Source organism: Seriola lalandi, unplaced genomic scaffold (genome assembly GCF_002814215.2).
Source record: "Seriola lalandi dorsalis isolate HSWRI2012SDOR001 ecotype SW California unplaced genomic scaffold, Sedor1 jcf7180002053772, whole genome shotgun sequence".
Classification (NCBI taxonomy): domain Eukaryota; kingdom Metazoa; phylum Chordata; class Actinopteri; order Carangiformes; family Carangidae; genus Seriola; species Seriola lalandi.
In genome coordinates, this window is record NW_019524325.1 from 281,292 (window position 1) to 308,305 (window position 27,014).

Below are 27,014 nucleotides of genomic sequence, written 5' to 3' on the forward strand. Positions count from 1 at the left end.
GGGGGGGGCTGGAGCGACAATGGTGTGGGGAGGGGTGTGATGCGAAGAGAGGGAGATGAAGAAAGATGTAGCCCTGTTCTCCTCAACTCGGGTGTTTTCTATCTCATCTGTGTGAGTGGGTCTGGGTGTGATTCATTCATTGTTGCAAGGCTCCGTTGCAGGAATTATTTTGTGCGTGCGTGCGCGTGTGTGTGTGTGTGTGTGCGTGTGAGGTTGAGCGACTCACAGCTGTCTTCCTCCTCAGTGATAGCGCTGACAACATAACAGGCGTACACGAAGCCCAGGAGCTGTGAAGACACAAGCAAACAAGAGGGGTTAGACTCCACAGAGCGGGCAGTGTGCAGCTGATAAACAACACTGTGTTCGCTTTTATGGACAAACAGATAATACAAAACAAACATCTGGAAAAGAGCAAGCCTCGTGGGGCTACGGCCTCGATTTCGGAGATGGCAGCTGTGTGTTCTCAGGGACGCCCCAGTGGGCGGCTGATGCAACACAGTGCAAAGAACAGCACTACAGCTGAAATCATTTGTTGATTAATTGATAAAAAAAAAAAGAAAAAAAAGAAATTGCCAATCATTTTTATAATCAAGAGATGGTTTAAGTTATTCATCAAGTAAACAATGACAGTTTTTCTTTCAGATTTTTTATAGACTCAACAATTAATCATCAAACAAAGATCAAGAGGTTGATTGAAAAAGAAAATAAATAGTTGTAGCCTTATAATCGCTATAATTAATACCCATAGAATATCAATGGATCAAATAACTATGTGTAATGAGGGGTGTCACTTAATCAGGTTGTGCTGAAACCACACAAAATTATCACCTAACTCTGAAGTTACCCTCAGCTCTACTGAACTACCATCTTTCAGCTCATTGTTTTGGTTTACCTGCCTGCAACTTTAATGTTTTTGTTTAGGTTCACTGCTCTACTCATCATTGTCATTTCCGCCTGCAGCAGGCAGCTGCCTTGAGCAGACATCTAAAACCCGACTGTACGCTACCTGCCCAGCTCCGAACAGCACACAGACAAAAGTGACTCGCAACCAAAGAGACAGATATTTCCTTCGAAAGTTGGTGGAGACCAAAAACAGAAACCAGAAGCACAACTCCAAATTCAGAGTAATGTTGCTCCGCAATAGTTGGATGTGTAAGCAGACAACTCTTCACTAACGAGTTCACCATATCAATTTAAAATATGTCAGTGTTGTCTTCACAGCTCCACTAAGTTTTCCTGTAATATCCGTGTTGGCAAAAGCCTTCGAAGTTGACACGGTTTCTACAGTGTACAGTGTGCAAACACACCAGAAAGCAACAGAGCAAGCACACCAGTGACTATACGGCAACACGAGCGCACGCAAACACCCAGCGCTGAGAATAGCCTGTGGAACTGGCAGATGGCTGTCATCGACTCAGAAACAGACACAGTGAGAGACAGACACTGAGAGACCGTCTCTCTCCACCCAGCCATCCATCCATCATTTGGCACTCTGCCATGCCAATTAAAACAGCGTCGGGCACGCTGCCCTCCTCGCACACTGGGTACACAAACACAGAACCCAGGGGGGCAATGACTGTGTGTGTGTGTGATGGTGGCTATTTATGAAACATTCACTCAACCTAAAACTTAGTCTGGCCTATGTAGTTATAAGAGGAACATAACATCTTCATTCGGGTTTTTATTCCATTTTTTATGCGTGCAATATACAGTGGTCCCATTCACTTGAAAAGGAAAGTGGTCCCAGACTTTTGGACCCCGCTGTATGTTGCCTTTACTGAAGTTCATCCAGGTGTAGATTAAATGTTTTATTTATGAATGAAACGCAGGTGTGGTGTCTGGTAGAAAAGGGAATGGGTCCGTCTCTGTGTGGGCTAGATAAGATACGCAACTCTTCTCTCTGCTTCTCTCTCACCTGTTCTTTTCTGTCTTGTCTCTAATTGCTGGTCTCACCCCATCCATTACAGTGGCGGTGAAATGGAGGTGAATTAGCATATGTATAAAGCCAGTGTCAAACACAAGATGGTGTTAACAGCAGGGGGCACACCCTGTTTTTCAATTGTATTGTGTCTGTGTGCGAGTCCGTGCGTGCTTTTCCCGCAAAAGTGTGCACCAAGTGTGTGCTCGTACAGGATGGTATCTATGCATGAGTGCACATTTGTTTAATTTTCATAAAGGGCTCTGATTGCTGCTGCAGTCTGGGACTGAGTCAAACATAGCACAGCCAACATGTCACGGCAGAGGAGGCTTGAGGCTGAGAAAAGAACAAAAGTGTGTGTGGCATATTACACAGATGGGTGACAAATTAAAGGACAACCCAGCATTAAGTGTATTAGTTAGGTGTTTGACCATCACAAGCTGCCAGAACAGCTTCCCTCAGTCAGTGTTTTGATGATGGTGGTGGAGAGGCCTGATGTTCAGACCGACAATAATGTGTGGAAAAACGCCCACTGGGTTGGCCAATCAAGCACAGTCTTGGTAGAAAGCTCTGATTGTACTGTTACCTGGAGATCATCAAGACAGAGGATAAAATAATTGCTCCCTTGATAACTTTCCAGAGTTGTAAAATCCTGTCTCATAGTATAAAATGCTCTGCAGTGTTTTAAACTCAGCGATGTTTCAGTTAATCCACCTTCGCAGAGGCAATTTGCAGGTACTGACACACAGATTGCAAATGGTGGCAACGTCACGTTTCACAAATGACTGTTGCTCGCGAAATAGGAGAAATAAGAAATGAGTGGACTCTCATGACGCTCATGCATGGCTCGCAAGAAAGTGTCCGTTTTAATGAGAGAAACTCGTCACTATTAATGTGGAAGGACATGAACATATTGTTACAAATTCCATCTTGCAAGTCGCAAATTTGGTGACACAGATTGTATTTTGCCGTCTCACCTGTACCGTTTCTGGTCTGAACACTCCACACAGTGGTCAATAAGTGTTGATATGATAACTAAGCATGTGATTGATATCCATTTCCTACTCATTAAGCTCTTCAGTGACCCTCCATACCCTGTGGGGAGGCATCTGCTTTCCTTGTGTTGCATTCATTGTGGATTTATTTTTAATTTGTCAACTGTCTGTGTCTATGAACGCATGTGTGAGAAAATAACAGAAAGGACGGCAGGAAAGAGTGAACAAAGAGAAATGTAGTTTCAAAAGAAATGCAGTCTGGGAAACCTTAAAGAGGTTGAGATAATGATGACAGAAACAATATGAAGCCAGTTTTAAATCTAAAGCTCTGGCATCACCCTGAGGATAAAAAAAAACAAACAAACAAAAAAACACACACACACACACACACACACAATACGACTGACATACTGTGGCTACTTTTAGCTTCAGTCCACACTTATAAATAGCAGTTGTGAATAGACAAATCCAACAGAGCACACATTTCCTGAAACAGAATGAATACCTTTAATCAGTAAAAGCCAAAGCTTGTGCGAGTGCCTGTCACTGCTCAGTAATGGGAAATCACTGCCGTCTCTTACACCTCCAGTAATAACTGCTGTAAGGCCTGTACACTGAATCAAGATGGACTATACGGAAGGACTGCAAGTAATATCTCCAACCATGTCTGCCTTCCTCATTTCGCCTCTCCACAGGCTGATCTTAAACCTCTGTCTTCCAGTTTTCTTTAATAAGGCTGCGGTAGATACAATGAGATGTAAAGGAAGCTAAGATCAGAGAAGTGACCACTTGGTGGTTTTTCTTTGCTGGAGGCGTTTCTGTCCTTAGCCGATATAGGTCAGTGTCCTCAATAACAAGTGACAATTCCACTTATATCTGCTTGCACATTAAATCACACAAATAAATTCTGTCCTACACACACACACACACACACACACACACACACACACACACACACACACACACACACACACACACACACCCGAGCTGTCTTCTCTGACTCACCCCTGTCAGTTCAGGGATCATTTTTAGAAATTAATGTCATATTAATTAAGCTCATAAAGCCCCCGCATGTCCTCTGAGACTCGATCTCAGTCTGTCTGGGAGGACGTGCCACACTAAAGCTAACTCTTTTAGCTGCCAATCATTTTTTTTTTTTTCTCCCTTGCTCTCTGTACAGTCCCTTTCTAAGCTCAACGTCTCCACGTCACCATAACTCCACAATCTGTACACCTCCTCTGCCATCTTTTCTCTCCGCCTCTCCATGTGTCCTTGTTTTATTGTCTGTCTAACAGAAATTGATGCCCTCCTCTCTCTCTCTTCCTCCTCCGTCTCCTCTGCAGGTTGTTGGACGGTCAAAGTGTTACCTGGACAACCTGACAGGAGGAAGCACGAAGGCTGTAAACAGGGCACAAAAAGTTCAACCCTCGATGTGGGAAAACATCAAAAGCAAAGCTGTCCTCCTGTGGGGCCTTCATATACTATTTACTATACTGAAGACGAAACTAATGAAGGTGTTTGTGACAGTTCAGCATTATCTGTGTTTCTTCTCACAGAAAATGAGGGCGAAAAGAAGTCGAAGGCTCAGGCATTCATTTGTGTGCGTGAGAAGGAGGCGAGCTGCTGAGCCAGAAAAGAAGGTTACTTGTATTTGCATAGGCTAATGAAGGGCAGGTTTATAGTGAATGTGCCAGTCTAGAAAGAAACATAAGCACCTTTGACAACACACCCTCACTCATAAACTTCAGTCCACTATGCACGACTCCACTTCATGATAACAAGTTTCCATACTGCTCAGTTATTCTACACTTCTTTTTTTTTAAAGTATATGTTTTTGGGCTTTTGTGCCTTTATTGGACAGGATAGTGGAGAGAGACAGGAAATGAGGAGGCAGAGAGGGGGAATGACATGCAGTAAAGGCCGTCCGATGCGGGACTCGAACCGGGGCCAGCTGCAGCGAGGACTGTAGCCTCTACACATGGGGCGCCTGCTTAGACCACTACGCCACACGACGCCACGTATTCTACACTTCTACAACAAATCAGGGAAAAAGTCAATCAACATCAGTTTCTAAAACTAAAACTTCTATACTACATCCTACAGCAAAGGCCTTTCCAGTCCTTCCATTCATGACTTTATCTGACTAGTTGATCATCTAATCAACTAATATTTTTGATCATCTATTCATTACTTAAGTCATTCCCACCAGTTACAGCTTCTCACGTGTTTTGTTTTTTAAATTGAACATCTTTAGTTTCTGAACTGCTGGTTGGACAAAATAAGGGGTTTGAAGAAACCATCATGGGAAATTCTGTTACCGATCTACCACCGTTTGAAAATTTTTATTGTGCATTATCAGTTTGCCGAAAAAATATCAGACAGATTATTCAATTATGACGATAATTGCTAGTTTCAGCCCTCTATTTGTCTGTTTTTCATACACATTTGGAGATGCCGGCTGGCCTGTGCACGTGTGTGTGCAGTGATGGATATCTGAGTCGATCTACAAGGTAATTAACACACTATTGATTGTGGCTCTGTGTCAGGAGAAAACTCACTGAGTGTACTATAATGAAAGGAATTTGTAGTTAAAATATATCACATGGGAGAGAGCAAGAGCAGAAAGGGAGATGGAGAGAGCTGGTGCAGATGTCTTGTAGGTTAATTACGCAGGACTTTCTGCCTGACAATAAGGCACAAGCTTCTCCGGCGAAAATTAAATGTGTGTGTTTGTGTGTGGGCAGCTGCATGTTTAATGACAAAACATGATGAGATAGGGACTGCAGAGACCAGATCCACCTGTTCTCTTCTACCAGCCCCCTCTCAAAATGTGAGCTCGCACACACACACACACACACACACACACACACACACACACACACACCCGCGCAAATCTATACCGCTTAGATAGGACCACATGGGGTTTTTAAGTGTCTGTAGTGCTGATTCGCATCTTCCACATCAAGTAACTGCAAATAAATGTGTGTTAATGTCGAAAAACACAACACAGACACAAGGCTGCTCATGCAGAAATAAAAGCTGCATGAAGAATTAAAACACAGCTTGTTCTTCACATGCAACCCCATACAGAAGATTTGAGATGAAAAAACCAAGAAACAAATGGATGAAGGCCAAACACACAGTTAAATAAAACAACCAGCACACACTCAACAAACAAAAAGAAAAGCAAGCACGCCGCAAGAGGTTTACTCCTTTAATGCTGCTTGGTTTTCAGTTCTCTTTTGTTCTTTTCTTTTTTTGCCTACTCTCAGAAGTTTAAAAAGACCAAATATTAGAGTAAAATTAAAATCATTTCCCTGCAAAACATATTAACAATTAAAGCTCTTGGCAGAGATAGCCTTTGAAGAATAATGGCGGGCAGTCATGTTTTTATGATGTTCTGCGAGAAGCCTGACCCAGTGTTCAGTGGCCAGCTGGAGACTTATTCTCTCCTCTGGTCTTGTGGTCGTTCTCTTTTCCTCCCTGTTTTTGGCAGCAGCCAGCAGACCTAATAACTGCTCACTACTGCATCATAAGTCTTTTAATCCTGGGATCTTCATAATCCTTTGAAGCAGATGCTGTAAAACTTACAGCGCCGTTACAATGCAGTGTCAGCCCTGACATATTGCAGATGTACTTTATGCTATTATTAAACTAGACAATCCATGGCCATTTACTGATTGTGGACAAATTACTGGACTTCAAATGCAGGCACATCAAAGATCCCTCCAGCTGGATCCCCATGCAGCATACACACAAACAGAAAAAAAAACATATTCCCTCCCAGTGGTGATGGCAGTTCAGTATGAGAGTTTGGAAACACCACATGGACTAATGGACTTATCAAAGCGAGCACCATGACCTTTTGGATGAGTGAGGGGGTGGGTGGGGGTTGGCCATGCCGTTTTCATGCTGCTGAACTGAGTGAACCTGAACAACCACAAAACACACAACTGGCCTTACAGACGAACACAGCCGCGGGTGATAATCACAGGGGCTGTGCTGAGGGGACCCCGTCTAATCAACCAGGGGCCGTTGTTCGTCCCAGACCCTAACCTGGCCCCTGGCGTAAAAGAAGTCGCACTTCAACAAACAAGCCGCAGACTGACATGACAGAACCCTTAAAGCTCTCCTGAAAAGACGAGAAGGAGCAAAAGTGACAGTGAGAGAGAGATGCAGGGAGAGAGACATGTGTATGTCATTTTTGTCATTTAAGTTGGTGGGACTTTGATGGACGTGAAGGTCAAACAGAGTGAGATCTGGGCAGGGAGAGGAGACAGGAAGAAAGACAGAGCTGAGAGGTTGTGATGGAGGGAAAAATAGATGAAAAAAGAGGAAGTGAGCAATGGAAAGAGGGAATGACGCAGGCTGCCGTTCCTCCCATTATCAACTTCCACACAGTCCTCCCAATGCAGGGAATAGATACGCAACAGAAGAAAGCATTGCCTGTGGCAGCAATAACCTTCACTAAATGATATGATATCTGTGTGTGTGTGTGTGTGTGTGTGTGTGTGTGTGTGTGCGTGTGCGTGGAGAGGGTGTATGCGCGCTGTCTTTGGCTGTTTTATGAGAAGCTCAGGAGCTCTGACAACACTTTGACATCTCTCACTAGTCCCTTTAGTGTGTAAGAGTTATGTCAACAGATGTAAACTGAATCTCACATCTCGCACCATTTTTCTTCTTCTCTCCCCTGCCTTTCTTTCCTAACTACCCTCCATCTCACCGGAGATGTTTTCTCAGACTCAACTGTTTTATTTAACAGTGAAGGCAGCGCACAGGAGCAAAAGAAGACAGGACAGAGGAAGGATAGAGAGAGGGAGGGGAAAAAAAAGTTACATTTTTTCTGCTGACTATATTGGCAGGGAAAAAAACATTTTATAGCAATATGTATTGTAGGAGGAAAGTTGGGTTTCAGTGAAGGCAACAAAGAATAAAACCACAGACATGGAGCAAAATATTCCCTTCAGTGATAAATGAATAATGCATTATCCAAGTTTGCAAAGGTTGCCTCCACTTCAAGCTCATCCTTTAAACCTTGAAGTTGCTTTTGGCTGAATTTTGCCTAAAGCATCAATAAGCATCAACAAAGGGCTGACTTTCCCAAATCTGAAGCTTCACTTCTTCACTGAACAGCGTCCTTCTCGCTTGTGACGAATCTGAGCAGATAGATGACAGTGATGCCGACATTACTGCCCAATAGATCCACATTTTTCATCTTAATGAAACATGCTCCTTGGAGCCCAAACTAAATATTTAATGGCCTCTCACTGCAACCTTGAAACCCCTCTAACAAAGACAAAGGGACACCCCCACTTTCCTCCTTTTCTTTTCATTCATTCCTTCCAAGTCTCAGTCTGTCTGGCGCTCTCCTCAACCAGGGAGGGAAAAGGACAAACCAAAACAAGATTGGACATCTCAGAGGAGTCTATTTTCTTAAGCAGTGCTCTGCTTTTAGCCTGAGAGGAAGTGAGGATACAAGGAAAATCATGCCATTTGTGACACTGGGATTTCAGCACCAATTTCCCTGCTCCTCTAGGGAGCTGTTCCCACAAAGATGCCGTTGAATGCTTGGTTGGACAATACCATATAAAAATGCAGGCATAAGGGTGTTACCATTTCATATGGAGGAGTAAAAGCCCAAGTGAGGCGAGGAATAAACCAATTCACTGCCTATAGTGCAGGGGCTAAGGGTGAGTGAGAGAGTTGGGGCTGTAAAGTGAGTTCATCCATTTTATTACCTTTCTCTGTGGGGGTGATGGGATGAATGGTACAATCCGGTGCTTCTCAACACTGGCTCCCACTGCCAGTTTTCTAATCTGCCATGTAGTCAACTGTGCTCATAGTGCTTTCCCAGGTGCAAATTAGTCCAAGATTAAATGGTAAGAATGAAAACTTGGTCAACTTCTGCCACCATTAAATCCACTCCACATGTATTAAAATAACAATGACTGGGTGTGGGTGAGTATATGTGCTTCACAACGGAGACAAAGGGTGTGTAAGTGAATGTTACCGGGAGTTTAAGTGTGTAATGTGTATGTCTGAAGCCAAGGGCCTGCTGTGCTGGCAACTTCGAGTGCCCTGGCCCCCATCCAGTGAGGTTAGTCAGTCATACATGAGTGTGTGCAAATGTGAATGCTGGCAGGATGTGAGTTTCTGGTGTATTCATACCGAGCCGTTTAAAGAGGACAATAACAGTCCTTCCAGTATTTGAGTAACCTGTTAGCAGCTGGCAGGTCTGAGCCTCAGCCAGACAAAACAACAGATCAATTTTTCATTCAGCGACCGGGGCAGAGGAAGGGAGTCTGTGATAGACAAAATAACAGACCACTGTGGAAGTACATTGAGAAAAGTGCGTGAAGGGGAAACAAAAACATCACCTTCCTTTCTATCACGGTCACCTTTCACGTACGTGAATCCCACGGTGAGTGAGGTTGCTGCTGGTGTTAAGCATGTAATATGATGAGTTCCTGCCACATGTTCGCACATGCACGTATCAGCATGTGAACATGTCAGCGCTAAAGTCACATGTGCACTGCTACCTTGTACTCACAGCAACAAGAATCTGTGTGCCGCTATGCACCACCTCGATGTACTGGTACTCCATGAGGCATCCCATGACAGTGATGTAGGAGTGGCTCTCTGTGGTGCGGACCCCCGGAGCCTGCGGCATCTCTCTCCTCACACAGCCCGGCCCGTGTTCGCTCCACCACGAGTGATGGGCTGAGATGTTAAATGTCAGCAGGTCACTGTCCTGGAAGGAGAAATAAAACATTAACTTTGTTGTATGAACTCTTTTCATTACTTATGATGTACATTCATTTATTTTTGATGAGGAAACCAAGGTTGCACCACAAGTCAGGTTGTTCAAGAAGCAGGGAGCTCATCTCTGGAAAGTTATGGTAGAGGCTATATCTTTTACATGGCTGTTTCCTTTTGTTCAAAGGGTTGGTTCATGCATTATAAACAAGACTAAGGCTCTGTTCAGGCCATGGATCTGACAAGTGGTCAGGTCTAAGCACGTCAGTTCATACCTGGCTTTAGAATGTCAGTGACCTTGTCGTGTCTCCAGTGAACACTTGAGATCAGATCTCACTTCCCTGCTCTTTATGCAAATAAACATGAATGCAATGTTGTTGTTTTAAGTCAGTCCGACTATGACAGACGGGTCCGTTCTCAATGTGTTTGTGTGTGTGACAAAGAGAAAGAGAGAGAGAGTGGGGCAAGGAATGGTTGAGAGAATCACCGATCAGATCTCAAATGCATCCTCAATATGTCTTGGGTGCATTCACACCTGAACTTAGAGCTGTCCACCTGTGATTAAGTCACCTGAGACAGATGTTAAAGCCAGATCTGAACAGGGCCAGAGAGCCTACAGTCTTGCCAGCGGCTCAGAGAGGTACCGTGAGCTAAATGCTAACAATGACAGTGGTAAGTAGGTATAACGTTTGCGGCTGATGGGAATGCCATTAGTTTTACAGATATTTAGTCATAAGCAAAAGTTTTGGACAAATTTAAATTTTTACCTGATGGAAGCACTACTGTAAGAATTAAGGGATCACCAAAGTGATTACAAGTTATCTGAGGGGGATATGAATGTCTGGGACAAATTCCATGGTAACACCCAATATTTGTCAAGACATTTAACTAAAAACAAACAAAAGTCATTAGGATTCATCCTCTGGGGACCATGAATGTCTGAATGAAATTTCATGGCAAGTTATCCAATAGTTGGCGAGATCTTTCAGTCTGGATCAAAGTGGTGGGCCAAACTTTGCCACCCCTAAAGCCATGCCATTAGCATGGCTAAAAACTTACTACAAGCTCTATCTATCCTTGTGATAGTTTTGGCCTTTATGTTATTTGCAGATGTTTTGAGAAACCCTTGTTTAATATTTCTGCTGCCACGGCAATTCCACCTAGGTGAATGAAATTCTGTTTGTGCTGCTCAAAGGATTAAAAAATACATTTAATTCAAAACAGCAATGTGTCTTACCAGAAACAATGTATCTGTTCCTCAGGATAATCCACAGACCTCACAGTCAACAGTTTTCTTTGGAACTACTTTCTGGCAAATAAATAATCCGTAGGAAAACTGTTGACACTGCGTTTTATGGTTTAACCAGAGTAACATTGTTCCAGGGGAGAAATGTTGCTGCTATATTAAAAAAAAAGAAAAAAGTATAACTACTTTTAGAGCCAGTATTTTATACATAACTCTTGTTATGTTGCACCCTGGCAATGGCAATGTTCAATTTGCACACAGCCATATGAGCCCACACATACAGATGCTCACACCAATCAATACCCCAATACAGCAATCTAACCTCGCATCTGCTCCACAGTGACAAGACATGCATTATTAACAGAGCCAAGCACTGTCAGGAAACATCTCTGATTCCTATCAACCCCTACTCACACATACATGGACACATCAACAACACACAGATGATAACACTAGTAGCAACAAGTTCAGCAACAGATCTGTGCAGTCAGGGGAAAAATGCATGAACAATATTAAAATAATGCTACAGAATATAATCCGTCTCTCTCCTTCTCTGTCATTCTGTCGTTCTCTCACACAGAGTCACAAAAACAAGGGCGGCTGAAGGTCAATATGTACGATTGTGAAGACTAATGACTTGACAGATGCCATTGATTGAGCCTGCGAGCTAGGGAAACCCTCTCTATCCAAGCTGTAGCTACCCTCCTGACTGCAGCACGTCAGCAGTCAATACTGAAGAGGCTTTTGGCAACTTACTGTCAGGAGTGTTATTGTTATGCTCCCATGCACCTCAAAGCACAAATCAATCCCTCCATATCATAGAATCAAGGTTAGTCTTCTGATAGTGCTCAGACTATTTTCTTTAACAAAAGTCAATACATATTTCGGAGAAAATCTTGTTAGTGGAATCACTAGAGAGGCATTCGATAAAGCTAAACATCAAATGATGAGAATCTCACTTCTATGATTTATTGTTTCTGAAATACAGAGAAAAGAGTTTATGTTTGAGTGATCACACTGGGGAGCAAACCTGAGTGGCTAACTGGATGTTGTAAATTCTTCTGACCCTGTTGAGTCCATATAATATTTACTTAGATTTCATAAAAGGTGCACATGCACGCTGGTTGCCTATTGATTGGGGAGCTGGAGAGACTGTGCTCATGGTGGCCCGCTATTGTCTGTAAAATAAAGTTGGTAGTCCATCTGCACGAGGGGAGAGGGAGACGGAGACGGGGAGAGAGCTGGATGAATCTGAAAACTTTTGAAAACATTTGTTGATGTTATCGCTTGCAAGTTGTTTTTGAAAACTCCAAAAATTTCTTATTCTCCTTCGGCTCCAAGTCAACAACAAAATCTTCTTCTCACAGACCTACTTTTCTGTGTCTGCTGTCAGACAATTTATCAAGTATGAAACTGTGATTTGATCACAGCTCATAAATTCTACCTGATAACTCAACAAGACGTGTTAATCTCTAAACTTTTGTAAAAATTTCTTATTAATCCATCCACTAGTTGTTGAAATTACTTCCGTCTGGACCAAAGAGGTGGACTGACCCACTGACAGTCTAACATAGTAATCCACTGAGTCATAAAGTCAGGCTAAAACACAGGGCTAAAAATCAGCAGACCGACGATGAGAGTGTTTAGAGTTTAAAGTGGCAATTTGTAAGTTTTCTGTGCCACTGAATGTGGTTTCTTGTTGGGAGCGGTTGGCGGGGATGTTCGCTTGACAAGAGCTTCGGCCATCGTTGAATTTACAGCACAAGAGGTTATAATACGTTCTCTAAGCAGCGCTGTGTCTTTAGGGCAGGGTGTGGGTGAGGGCAGGGCTGACATGCAGGAGCTAGCTTGTTAGTGTGCGAACTTCAGTAGAAGAAAAGACGTGATAGAGTCAAGAGTTAACATTGCTGTTGCTTTCCACCACTGGAGGCAACTCTTGGTGAGTAATGGAATGAAGACTGATGCTGAACGTTTCTTCTACACTGCATGTAAACAGCTGTTAATGCGGTTTACAAAGCTACGTATCAATAACAAAAACAGCTCCTTCATACACCTGCCAAATAGATGACATATTTCCTGTTTAGATAAGTGACTATCTGCCATGTACAATGTGCTGTACATTGTTCTTTGCTAATGCCAATAAGAGATGATTGAAAAAAAACGTGTTAGAACCGGAGCGTAATGAATGTGGGGATTTTTTCTTGTTTTTAAATGGCCAGGGAAAGAAGCCATTTCAAATTCAGACAGCTTGGAGAAGACAAAGTCTCAGTGTCTGCAGCCGCTGTGTGCAGAGTGTGAGAGTGAATGAATAAAAGGAGAGGCAGTGAATGACTTGGCACTGTTTAAAACAGAGGTGTGTGTAGAGTAGCAGGGGTCTGTCTGTCTTGCACTGTGGGGGAGGGGATAAGGGATCAATAGGAGGTGACAGAGCATGTGGCATATGACTCCGACAACCTGCCCCCTCATTTCTAGGGCCTTGACACCCACATACACACACACACAAATACAAACACATCCTCTCTACTATCCTGTCAACATCAGTCAAAGAAAGGCAGACAGAATTAGCTGACTCTCGTTTATGATCAAATGCGTCGGGGTCCTCCCAGAGAGGTGTGTGTCAAGTTTGGTCATGCATGTGTGCATGGGGTGTGTGTGTGTGTGCACTCCATTAGCCAGCTCTCCTCCTGGCCACCATATGCAGAGCTGGGAGCCCAGGCTGGCTCCATCTGTCGGGTTAATGCCCAGTCTCAGCCCCAAGCAGCTGGCCCCTACAAGCCTCATTATTCTAGGAGGAACCATGCAGTAGCACGCACGTGCACTCGTGCACATGCGCACGCACACACACACACACACACACACACACACACACACACACACACACACACACACACACAGTGAGAGACAGACACACTTGATGGACCCAAGGTCTATCACACAATGACAAATTCACCAGAGCTGGGGAAGGTGTTTCTGAAATTCATTTTGTCTGAGTTGGTGTCAGATGACCCTTGCCTACATGAATTCATTTTTCTCAATGGTCAGGCAGGCAGGCAGAGGAGAGGAGAGGAGAGGAGAGGAGAGGAGAGGAGAGGAGAGGAGAGAGGAGAGAGGAGATGGCTGAAATTAAAAGGGCATGATATGGAACTTGCAAAATATGTGGAATAAATTAAAAAACATCAAAGGAGGAGTGAGCAGAGTGAAAAAAAAGCTGAGAGAAGACAAGTTGACAGGATGGGGGAGGGTGGATAAATTTACAGTTTTAGAGGTGACAAACCCAAACACTTCTCTTTGTCTGGATAAATACACATCTAATCTGCACTTAGGAACCACAGGAGGGCCCAAAAGATTTAGAAGTGTGTATGTGTGAGCGTGGTGGTTCGGGAGGGGGATTTTTTTCCCTGATTATTTACCTATTAAGTTCTAATCTTCTGCTTGAAACTCAACAGAGAGGTAAGTGCCCCCCCTCCCCCAGGTCAGCAGAAATGCACCGCACACACAATTTAAAGGGACACAAACATTCCTCAAGGCAAAATGATATGTCTCTGTTGAGGTGTTGCAGTTGCTAGTGTGTGTGGCGCAGATTCCTGCAACTTAGAGAGCAATTTATAGCTCGGTGTAGGATTCATACTAGATAGCTGTGTCACACATTCATTATATACCACAAGTAACTGTGTTTACTTGGGCTGCATTTCACACCGGGGCTTTCAGGCTTGTCATAGGCTGAAAGCTCTTGTTGGCAGCGCATCAATTATAGTTAAAATATATGTTCAGCATTAGCAAGGCTCAAGAATACCCAATTATGCTTTTATATTTTACATCAACAGTCGGGAGCAGCAGCTCTGCATGGTCGAATAAAAAAATGGCACAAGGTCAGAAGACCAGAGTGGCGTGTGTGTGTGTGTGTGTATATATGTGTGTGTTGGTTTCTACCAACTATATGACATTAACGCTCACTTTGCACAGTGACTGGCCTTTTGTGCAGTGGTAAGCAGATTTTAAACTTGTGTCTCAGGCTCTATTTTCTATATCCACACAATTATTTCTATGACTTTTTGTGGGTGCAGTACTATGAATGTCTTTCAGGAGAGACCGTCTGAAAATGTGCATTGTTATCCACGTATTTAAATGGTTGTTGTATCTCGCCCCTCTATTTTTTGCCGGCTTTTAACTCTTCATGTCATACAAACTAGTTACTTTTCTAGCATTACCCGACCCTCAGGCTTCTTCAACCTAACTCCACGTTGCCATATCAACCCAACCGGATTCAGACAGGGGAAAACAGCTCTTGTTGAACAGGTGGAGGTGGTGTTCTCTCTATCATTAACGGAAATAGAGTCAGGTTTTCTATATCAGGTCATCTCTGTGCGTATGATGGTGAGCAGTTCCACCACTGACAACGGTTGGTCAGCAAGTACCAACTGTAGAAAATAATGTCTGTAGACCTATTGTTTAATAGATCGTGTACATAGATTTAGGACAGTGGTTAAACTGTTGACAGGAACTATGTTTGGACTGTGTTATATGACTTCAACGGACAGATGGAGATTAACCAGAAACAAGTATTTTCTGTGGTAGAATTATACATCATTTATGACTGGGTTCTCAACACAGCACCATAGAAACTCGCAGTGTAGGTGGCACAGTGCTTGGACACAGGAATATAAATCAGGCTTCATTCCTCCACCAGCCCGCAACTATGACCTGCAACTGTGACCTTAGGGAGGAGAGAACATTCATCACAGTTCAGACAAAACCACCCGACCTGGCTGACTGACGCACGATGAAAGATTCTGAGAAAAAAGCAGACTGACATTTTAAAAGTCTCACCTTGGACAGGCCTCCTACGTCCAGGTAGAAACAGATGATGAAGACGTTCCAGGCGACCCACAGAGCGGCCCATACTGTATACTGGAGGGCAAAGACACAGACAGATCAGCTCCATGGAAACGAGATGCAATGAACACAACAGGGTATGACAACTACTGAGAATATGGCAGGTTGAATGAATGACCTCCTAAAGCCAGTGGTCAGTGTCCTCCCACGCACACACACCCACACACATATTCTGAATTAATACACACCCACATACTCTATACACATACAAACCACACACACACACACAGACACTTGTGTTTTTAAAGGTGGCGGTAAGTTCAGCAAGTCTATTTGGGCCCTAAGGGAGCTGCAGGTTTGTAAACGGCTGAGGCTGAAAGAAGTTCACAACTCAACCATTTGCAAAATTGTACAGTCAGACAGCCAACTGTTGACAGACGGAGTGGTACAGAGTGATATTCACTGATAGAGAAAGAGTCATCAGTGTGAAGGTTGTGAAATCCTCTGACTCGCGATGAATTGTGTGTTTAAAATGTCAGAGGTGTGTCAGAGGAAAAACGGAGGCCACCTTCGTAAAAACATACATGTTGAATCACGAAACCCCTGAGCTTGCTCTCTCCCATTTTCCACTTGATATGACACAATAGCTCTAGTTACTGCCCCCCCACCCCCCTGTTAAATTCCTGCTTCCTCTGTTTTTTCATCTTATCCTGTGTGGCTCCCATTTATTCTTCTCCATCTCCCCTGTCTCTCTTTATTCACTCTCTTTTCCTGTCTATCCCTTTCTCGCTCCCCCAATCTTTTCCTGTCATTAACATCGCCATCTGCGCTTCCACTAATGCTGCTCAAAATAGGCTTTTAATGCCTCAGATGCACGTTATGGTGTCAAATAAAAACTGAAGTGCGTTAAAGCGCATTTATGAAGCTTCATGGCGGCGTTTCCTAACAAAAGCAGTGAAGCAAAGGGCAGCACATGCTTTGCACCGTGTTTCAAAGAATGACCTTCTCTGTCCAGAAACTCAAAGCCGAGTATAAATCTGATGAGCTCCTTAGCCCCCCGTCCCCCAAACACCCCACCCCCCTTTTAATTAGTCCTAATTACCATGGGATTAGAGTGATTTAAGGGTGTCGCAAAACGCACAAGAGATTGCGCTGCACTTTGCAATTAGAATGGAAAGGCAACAACAAGCCCAATCTACAGTACATGCACAGACAGAGGACTAATGCAAAGTGATGTGACACCGCTTAACAAAAACAGTGAGGACTAGGATTATGGGACAGACTGTACCTGGTTTCACATGAACTACTCGTCTTCAGTTGCGTGTACTCACCACCACAATGTAGCGCGGCCGGTACTGGATGGTGCCAAAGAGGCCGAGGATGACGATGATGATGTGGAAGAAGTTGGCAAGGATGGGGGCCCACTGGTAACCCAGGAAGTCAAAGACCTGTCTTTCTAAAGCCAACACCTGAAGGGTGAGAAAGAGAGAGAGAAAAAAAGATGTTATCGGGTTCACATGTTCTGGATGAAAAACCGCTTCTCCTGCTGTGACAGCGAGCTGCGAGGAACAGAAACAGACAGTGAAATAGTGCACCTTACATACACACACTGGCAACATGGCTATGTGCTAATAATGGTTTATTGAAGGCAATATCCGTTCACCTCACAGCAACTGGCCAACAATCCTACGATGAGTGGGTCGACATGAACAGCTTGAGTGTTTAGCCTCCGACGATGGGAGAGCCCAGAGGTAAAGACTAAAAGTTTTATAAAACAAACAGTGACAGATTTATCGATTCATCCCCTGCTGAGCTAAAGAGGAGCTCACTATTTCCAAACGTCCTGCCAACGGCCTCAAGGAATGAGAATGCTCTGGGAACTTTACGGGAGGTGAAAGCCTTCCTTAATAATACCACTGCAGTGAGCTTAGGCGCTTATTAAAATATGTGCTCGCAAACGTGCATACGTGCACGTTAAACCCTGTACAATGAAAAGAGAAATTCCACTGTTGTCCCAATACAGGCTCGCTCCCTTCTGCTCCTACATCAATAGAGGTTTCCTGGACAGTTCTTTTAAGATAAAGATTTCCCATTTCACTCAACCTGAGATCTTTGCAAGCAACATTTTGTGCAACAGAAAAACAACAGCAAAAGAAAGAAAAAAAAAGAAACTAAACCAAAAAAAAAAAATTCTGTAATTTACACCTTTAAGACTGTGTGCCCCTATTTGCATCAACTCAATTAGCATTCCATTTGGGGGGGAAATACAGGGATGGGGTGTGAACCATTTAATTAAAATTCCATTGCCAATCCAATTCCATTCCATTCCATACCTAGTGTGTGTGTGTGTGTGTGTGTGTGTGTGTGTGTGTATGTGTGGGGAGGGGGGCTTGTTTTACTATGTTAATGGGCTTTGTAAACTGGGAGACCCCTATACTTGTGGGGACCAAAATGCTGGAAAATCCCCTCAAGTCTAAATGGATAATTGAGGGTCAAGACAAGGTTTTAGAGTTGGGGTTCGGCATTCAGTTGTGATGGTTACGGTTTGGGTAAAGGGTTAGGGAACGCATTATGTCAATGAGGGGTCCCCACAGAGATAGGTGTATAAGGGTGTGTGTGTGTGTGTGTGTCTCAAGCAACGATGTGTTTTGTTGTGTCGACATGTCATTTCCAGCCAAGCGCTTGAAGATGGATGAGGGAGGGAGGAATCTTGTCTCTGCTGCAATGATAGGAACGCACCAGTGAGCACATTCACGCAAACACACGCAATCTCACACACACACACACACACACACACACACACACACACACACACACCACATGCTCGACACACATTTCCAAATGTAATGGAAATGTTACCAGACACCCGATGAGACATTGTGACAGGCAGGGGAGGGAGATGATCAAATGCTGAGTGATAATTAAAAATGAACACTCCTTCGCATTGAGGGCAAATCTCCACAGACAGGGTGTGAAGCGACACGGGGCGAGGTGAGTGAAGTGCGACTTGCACCAAGCATTACCTGACCAATGTCAAGGAATAACTAAGCAATCTGAGAAGAAAGCCCCTCACTCTAGCACAAAGAGGAGGGGGGAAAAATGAGATTGAATAATGGCCGCAAAATAAAACTGAGATGGATGGGGAGAATAAAATGAAAAAAAAAGATCGCGAAAAAAAAAATGAATCGAAAGATGAGAGAAAATGCAGAGAAAATCACAAACGACATATGCTAATTTAGAATGACTGAGCTCCCTCTCTCTTAATAACCTCTGTCTATCCCCTGGATAGAGAAGGGGCTGAAGGAAATGAATAAAGTCAAAAGAGTCGTACATCTTCTGGTTCGACTCGGGCTCATGGTTCGAGAGCTCAATAAAACTCATGCAGGAGGATGTCAGCAAAATGACGCACAGCTTGGCTGCAGTTAAATTGGTGGCTGTGGTGGAGGGGGAGTCACAGGACCGACCCTGACAACACTTGTGGATAAACTGTCACTTTTTAGATGCACGCCTGGACAAAACATCCGACTTGAATCCTTTAATCACTTTTCCAATTAGTTACACAATGCATACATAAAGGTAATTTCACACCTGATCAATAATATTAATGAGTATTTCTTCAGCTGCTTAGAGGTGGACATTAAACTAAGACAACACCATACCCATCCCAATTTAATTAATTAATACGCTGGTGTTTTCTCATGTGGACTATTGCACTGTTCTTTTAACTGGATAACCAAAAAAAAGAGAAGAAAATCAGCTTTAAGTTTAACTTTAATTTTGTTCTTTGAGCAAAAGAGAGCACGTCCCAATTTTAGTATCTTTACATTGGCTCTCTTGTCTCTTTTAGGAGTGATTTTAAAATTACATTACATTACTGGTGTATAAGGCTCAGAATGGCTTAGCACCTCCATACTTGGCTGACTGTCTCTCCCTCTATACTGCCAGCCGCTGCCTTAGGTCATCAGACATTACAGCATTAACAAAAGTTAAGACTAAGTGGTATGGAAGGGGCAGACTTCTGTTATAACTATGAGGTTTTGAAAATCCTTTACATCTGACTCTCTGACGGTTTGTATATAATTCTACCCTCTTGGTATTTTAATGCTGTGTTTGCCAAGGTTTTATTTATTGTTTTATGTACTGTTCACTCAGCACACTTGCTTATTCATGCAATTACCCGATCAGCCAATCATGTGAAAGCAGTTCAATGCATAAAATCGTGCAGGTAAAGGTCAGGAGCTTCAATTCATATTGACATCAAACTTCAGAATAGAGAATAAATGTGACCTCAGTGACTTTGACCGTGACATGACTGTTGGTGCCAGACGGGCTGGTGTGAGCGTTTCTGAAACTGCTGATCTCCTGAGATTTTCACACACAACAGTCTGCAGAGTTTTTACTAAGAATGGTGCCAAAAACAAAAGACATCCAGTGAGCAGTAATTCTGCAGACGGAGACACATTGTTGGAGCTGACAAAAAGACTACGGTAACTCAGATAACCACTCTTTGAAACCGTGGCGAGCGGAAAAGCATCTCAGAATGAACAACACGTCGAATCTTGACGCAGATGAGCTTCAACAGCCAAGGACAACATTGGGTTTCACTCCTGTCAGCCAAGAACAGAGATCTGAGGCTTCAGTGTGCACAGGCTCACCAAAAACGTAGCCTGGTCTGATGAATCTGGATTTCTGCTGAGGCAGCAGATGGTAGAGTCAGAATTTGGAATCAACAACATGAATCTGTGTTTTCTTGGCACACTTTGGGTCGCTTAATATCAGTCAATCATGGTTTTGATGCCACAGCCTACCTGAGTACTGTTCCTGAGCTTCGTCGTCACAAAGCAAAAGTCGTCTCAAACTGGTATCATGAACATGAAAATAAGTTCAGTGTATTTCTGTGGCCTCCCCAGTCGCCAGATCTAATTCCAGTAGAACACCTTAGGGATGTGGTAGAACTGGAGATTGGCAGCATGAATGTGCAACAGATAAATCTTCAGGAAAGATGTGATTATGTCAACAAGGAGCAGAATCTCAAAAGAATGTTTTCAACATCTTGTTGAATCCATGCCACAAACAACTGAGGCTGCTCTGAGAGCAAAGAGAGGAACTTCCCAGTATTAGTATGATGCTGCATTTAATAAATACATGATTTTTTTAATAGATGTGATGGATGTGCAAATCTGAGTGACAACAGCTGTTACAACAAGTTCTAATAGTTGAGATAAAGTGAGACAGAAAAAGGTGAGAACAGTAGGATCCGGAGGCCTCATACCTCATGCGTTTACCCGCAGTCTGCTTATGACAATTAAAAACAGTGCACAACACCTAGCTAAAAATAACACATCACATCATGCTGTATATTTGGTCTCTCACGTCCATTTGTCGAGTAAAGGTCTGTTAAATTGTGGCTCCCTCCACACGATCGCAGAGAGCAGATAGCGTTTATCTTATGGTGTTGATAGAGATAGATAGTGGAGGTTGGTACTAGGAATGTCCTCTGGTAATTCTGGTGGAGAAAAAAAGAGATCCAACGGCTCTGCAAAATCTGTTACAAAGCTTTTATTCTTTTTGGCTGTATAAATGCAAAGTGCCTCTGGGTCTTATCTGGGTGTAGTTGGTATAATTTTTACATTGGAATAATGAAAAGACATTTTGTGAGATATCTAATCAGAGAAATAACATGGTATTAAGATATTTAGTTTAAATGCAAATATCTTAAGCATGACTGCAAATTGGATTTGTGACCGCTTCTATTTAAATAGTGACCATTTTGAGGTTTATTGCGACAGGTTTAAAATCTTTGCTCTGCTATTTGCTTACTATTATTCAAACATTCACAGAAACACACACTGTGTCGGCTGCTCCAGTACAGGCCAATAGAGCCCTCATCCATCCAACACACATACTTTAGATCCCTTAATGTATTCATTACACATGACCACGGACCCTTTCCTTGACATATTTCCATCAGCCGTTGCATTAAAGAAATGTATAGGCATGAGGGACGTGTGCGCGCGTGTGTGTGTGTGTGTATGTGTGTGTGTGTGTGTGTGTGTGTTAGTGTGCGTGTGTGTGTGTGTGCGCGTGTGCATTCTTTCCTTTGAGATGCTGTAGTAAGCCTATCACGTTCGCTGCTAACTCAATAATCCACCAAGATGACAACAATCAATCAAGGATAGAAAGGTCTCTGCCCACCCGGACACACACACACACACACACACACACACACATACTCACTCACACAGACACACATGCAATCACATAAACCCACATGGCACAATTAGCCCACAATTCATAGGAAGCACGTTACTGGAGAGTGGGGTAGAATTTGATCAAAAGATACCAATGCTCTTCCAGGAATAGAGAGCCAGCTACATAACGGCCCGTAAAAGCCTCCCACCGACCTCCTGCAAGCACAAATGACTCCCACTGGAGTGACGGAATCTTTTAGTGTGTATTTTGGTTTTGGGTGTGTATATGTGGAGAAGTCTGTTGCCCACACATACCACTCCTCCCACCATAAATACTAAGCAATTAGGGGGTGGGTATGACAGCAGGATGCAACAAGCCCCTCTTGCACCTCCACTACTGCCCGTCCTTTGTCTGCTCCATTCTCTCTCTCTCTCTTAATATCCTTTGTTTTTTTAAATCTTTACTGTAAGCTCGCAGAAACCACCAATTACTCTTTCCTTCAGCTGTGTGATACCAGGTTATTAACGAGGATCGTAAACCTCGATGGTGCTGCATCTGGTAGATGATGTTAGCTGGTGTATATTCACTTGGCTCATCGAGGTGTGGATAAACGAGAAAACACAAGCAGAGCGATTAAGAACACACAAGTGGACACAGTCTTACACTGTAATCCCTCCTCTCCTTAATGCCCAAATTGAGAATATCAAAGCCCCAAAACATTTCAATCATCACCACCTTCTTCAACATGCCATGAAGAGGAGAGGGAAGTAAGCTACAGATAAAAGAGTGATGAGAGGATCAGAGTGAACGTGTCTGGGAGAGGAAAAAACGTTTGATCTGCATCGTTTGAGAGCTAATTAAGATGTGCATGTGTGCTCAGGATAAGTGGCAGAAATGCATGAAAAACAGTTTGCTTTGCCTAAGCATCCGGGATTTCAAACAGAGACCCAACCGTGCGGCAGGCTGGCTTGACAGTTGTATATGATTAATAACTCCACTGTGTTGTCACAAGTTAGCGTTTTGGAGTAGTCGTAGCAGGACACACTTCTGATGGAGGTGTTAGGTGTGAAAGTGAGAGGAGAGCTGACGATGCTCCCCCAGAGCGAGAGGATGGAGGTGACTGGTGACCCTCTCATTTCCGCAGCTCTCCACCTTAGCCTCCAGATACTATAAATCACATCAGTGTTTCTCTTTCTGTGTGTGTCCTCTGTGAAATGACCTCTAATAACATGTTACTGAATGTGTCATCAGGATCTGTGGCTTTGAAAAGCAGCTCTATGTCTGTGGATGTGTGTGCGTGTGTGTATCTGCCCATTCTGTATGACTTTAGGCTACATGAATCAGTCTCCTCTGTGTTCAAGCATATATCTCAGACTAAGACACTGAGGATCGCCAGGAGATGTGAGGGTTGAATTACAGAGAATTCCTACTACTACGTTATCTCCTGCTCAGTGGCTTCGCTAATGTGTTGTTTTTATTTAGACCTGCAAAAGCATTAGCCAATGAGATCAAGCCTGACAACAGTAAGATTCATAGGGGTAATTTGTATGCAATGTCCAACTCACCACTTCAGTTTCATACAGGTTTGACACTTTAACTGAGAGAGAGACTTTCCTGCCTGTCGGGAGTCACTGGGAGCAAAGACAAGCCAGGGCAAAGCATGGCACATTATAAAGAAGCCAGCCAGCCGCTGATTCATGGTTTGTCTTTCTTACTGTCTTTCTCCTAAATTGTTTTTCTCTCCTTTACGAATATAGAGATTACCTAGTAGTAACTCCATTACCATTAGCTCTTGCATAGCCCTGTAAATCAGATTTCAACACCCAATTTGGGTGTTGAAATCCCCCCAAGGCGGACAGAGCACAAGTCTAAGGGTTCGGGAGATGGTTAACAAGATAGACAATCAGACATCTCTGTTTCTCAAAATCAGGTTTTGCTTGGGGTTTTTAGCCTCTTCCAGGCTTTAAGAACAATTAACATAAAACAAATATAAAAGGAACAGAGAAGGAAAGAATCAACTATTGGATGAAATATTATACATTATAGAAAAATATTATTATAAAATAGAAATATCATAGGACCTCTATGATATTTCAGGTCACGTCAGGTAGGGTCTCACGGCCACGGGTCTTGGGTCTGTGTATCAATATGTCTTGAGTCTTTGAATATCAATTATTTCTTTTGCAGATTCTAAATTTATTCTAAATTGATGATCTTCTCTGTATCTTTTGACCAGTTGTGAACATAATGTTTTTTATTTTAAGGCGTCACCAGCCAAAAAGTTTGGAAAACACTTTACTCAGTGGGAACAGAAGAAGTGTGTCACTGGCATTTTATAAAGCGTTATACTACGGCACTGATGAGACTTTTTGCTGTTTGATAAAACAACAGAAAAAGCTGTTTGAGCGATACAAAAAGAGCTCACAGAACTGGGGTTTTCTCCAAGACTTGTTCTCTTCCAAACCAAAATAAAAAGAAAGATAGCACGAGAGACAAGCTATGAATCAGCGGCTGGCTGGCTTTTTTAAATGTGCCATGCTTTGCCCTGGCTTGTCTTTACTCGAGGACTCCCAGCAGGCAGTAAAGTACTTCTCAAAAACTTTCTCCAATCCAATTTTTCACCTCTCGCCTGGGTAAAGTCATTATACTCTGGTGCCTGCCTGGTCCTTGTGTAACTAATGGTGCCAATCTCAGTATGTGTGTGATGGGGTGTGTGTGTGTGTGTGTGTGTGTGTGTGTGTGTGTGTGTGTGTGTGTGTGTGTGTGTGTGTGTGCGTGTGTGGCTGGCTTTCATTGGGTACATGGAGAGTTGGATAGATGGATAGCCCTTGGTGGTGCCTGGTCTACCAGAGCTGAGACAGGGATTAAGAGGTAGGGTGCCTTCATAAGCCACTTTCTTCTTCACTGTTTGAAATATGGTCTGCGCAGGGATACACACAGCAGCAAGTCCCTCTGTACCTCCCTAAGTACCACTTGTTTTAGGTAGTGGTGCTAAACAGATGCAGAGTGAAGTGCTCACTGTAGCTCAGAGTGACTACTGACAGTCTATATGAATCAAAGAGCTCTCTATTTAAGATGCAATATGTTAAACTGTCAGTGCTCTTAGCACTAATAACTTGCTAATCTCTCAGTGCTACTGGGACCACACAACACACAAATCCATCCCACTGAAAGAAACATGATAAAAGCCAGTGCTTTGAACTGATTCTCCCTCTGGACTCTAGCAAACTACAGTACTTAAAACTTTTCACTTCTGTGCTCTGTCCTGTGTTGTAGTGTTCACTCTGTTACTGTTCCTCACTTAAAGACAAAGATATAAACATCTTCTAGAGTTTTAAGTGCAGTTCAATACAGTTGAGTTGAGTTGAATTGAATGAAGCTCTCCCTTCTCAGTATACAGTCCATGTTCAGACCAATTCAGAGTCCTCGCCCTGCCTGATCTGTCGACCAGCCTTGTCAGAGGTTGTTGTTGAAGTTGTCCCTCTCTAATACACTCTGATGTCCTTTCTGTCTCTCCATCTGCTACCCAGGTTCCTCATCCCACAACTCATCCCCTTTGTTTATGCTTTGCTTTTCCCTGTTTACTTGTTTTACTTTCAAATATTTTCCACCAAAATCTTTCAGGTGGACATTACATGTGATTTCCCTCAGATCACAGTAAAGCCAGAACACAAACAAAAATCAAAAATACTAAATTACCATCCCAATATCACACTCTATGCTTCGAAACGAAGACATACGTCTTTGTGCAGCTAAGCATGGATGTTTTTGGTGCTGAGTGCTTTGCAAACTAGGTTTTGCAATTAGCCCTTCAGCTAGAACTAACGCACATGGATGGTTGTCTGCCTGCATTACGCTTTTAAACGGCAATGTGTAAAGATCACACACTGTTAACTTGGGAGAGAAAGACAAATAAATTTACTTAGCACTGGTATTGTGTCTGCTCGTCTGGCTGTCTCACTGTCAGGTCTTACAGGGACACAGTGTTATTACGAACATCTGTCCCGTCCTACTATGATAAAGTTCAAAAGTCTCCTGTGAAAAAGGTCTATTGAGTAACAAAATAAATACCCCATGAGAGGCAAACAAAAACAGCAGAGTGGAGTAATGAAAGTGCAGAAAGAAAGTAGCTCTCTGTTTTTAGTCTGCAAACTGCATCATCTATCCACGCTGCACTCAGTGTTACATTTCATTTGAACATAAAATAAGAGATTGGATCAAATTTAAGTAAAATTATGTGTCTACATGTGTTCAGACACATTCATTCGGATGTACTGTATATAAGGATATGATCAATAAGTGTGCCACAGTTGAGCTATGATTAAGCTAGCCCATGTAAGACGTGCCGCTTTTAACAAGTGTTAATCAGAGGATAAAGATCAGAGAGAATAATGACTACATGTGTAAAAGAGCATTCCACAAATTCCCTCAAAGTCTGTGTTCTCACTCAGCTTCTAGCTGTGAGTGATTATGTCCTACATAAAAATGTTCAAACCTCGGTAGAAAACACTGTGTCTATTTTCTGTCCAAGTTTGAACAGTTTTGGTTGTTGCACATGAGAGATTTCTGTGGGTTTTTTTTTTTTTTTTTTCTCTGTGCTATTCTCACTGGTTTGAAGTCAACAGGACACCAATCAGGATTTAGGAACATTTGAATAAGAATCTGTTGACAGTTGTTTTTTTTGTTTTTTTTGGTTACTGTCAATCAATTGTGATCCAACTAACCCAAATGGTCCCAATGAAACAAATTTGCTGAGTTTTTTGCGTGTTAAACTTTTAATGAATAATACAGGAGGACGTTTTTTTTTTCACTTTAAGTGTTGCATACTTAGTCATGTTTATTTAATGTTATAGAGACATACTTAAGATGTCAAGCCACATTTTCAGGGGCTTTCAATCTTGTTTACATGATCTCCATGACCAATCTTTAGCTACAAATTAACTAATATTTTTAGAGGTAATCTGTCCCACGTTTGCCAGTGTCTGACTGCTGTCATTCTCACTGTTGTCTGAGTTACAACAGGCTATATAAAACTGACCAGGCAGCATTAAGAGGATTTCAGCACAAAAAAAAA

The 27,014-nt window shown here is 42.9% G+C and overlaps 1 protein-coding gene across 4 annotated transcripts in view; it reads right to left on the reverse strand.

Moving 5' to 3' along the window:
• The window catches only part of nkain4 (sodium/potassium transporting ATPase interacting 4), a 46,808-nt gene that overhangs the window by 11,349 nt on the left and 8,445 nt on the right, over positions 1-27,014 (reverse strand). For all 4 annotated transcript variants that reach the window (XM_087172798.1, XM_023401828.2, XM_023401827.2 and 1 more), the window contains exons 2-5: positions 17,080-17,217; positions 15,743-15,823; positions 9,464-9,664; positions 227-287 (exon numbers count right to left, since the gene is read on the reverse strand). In XM_087172798.1, the coding sequence (XP_087028924.1) occupies positions 227-287; positions 9,464-9,664; positions 15,743-15,823; positions 17,080-17,217 (481 nt within the window). The remainder of the gene's footprint in view (positions 1-226; positions 288-9,463; positions 9,665-15,742; positions 15,824-17,079; positions 17,218-27,014) is intronic.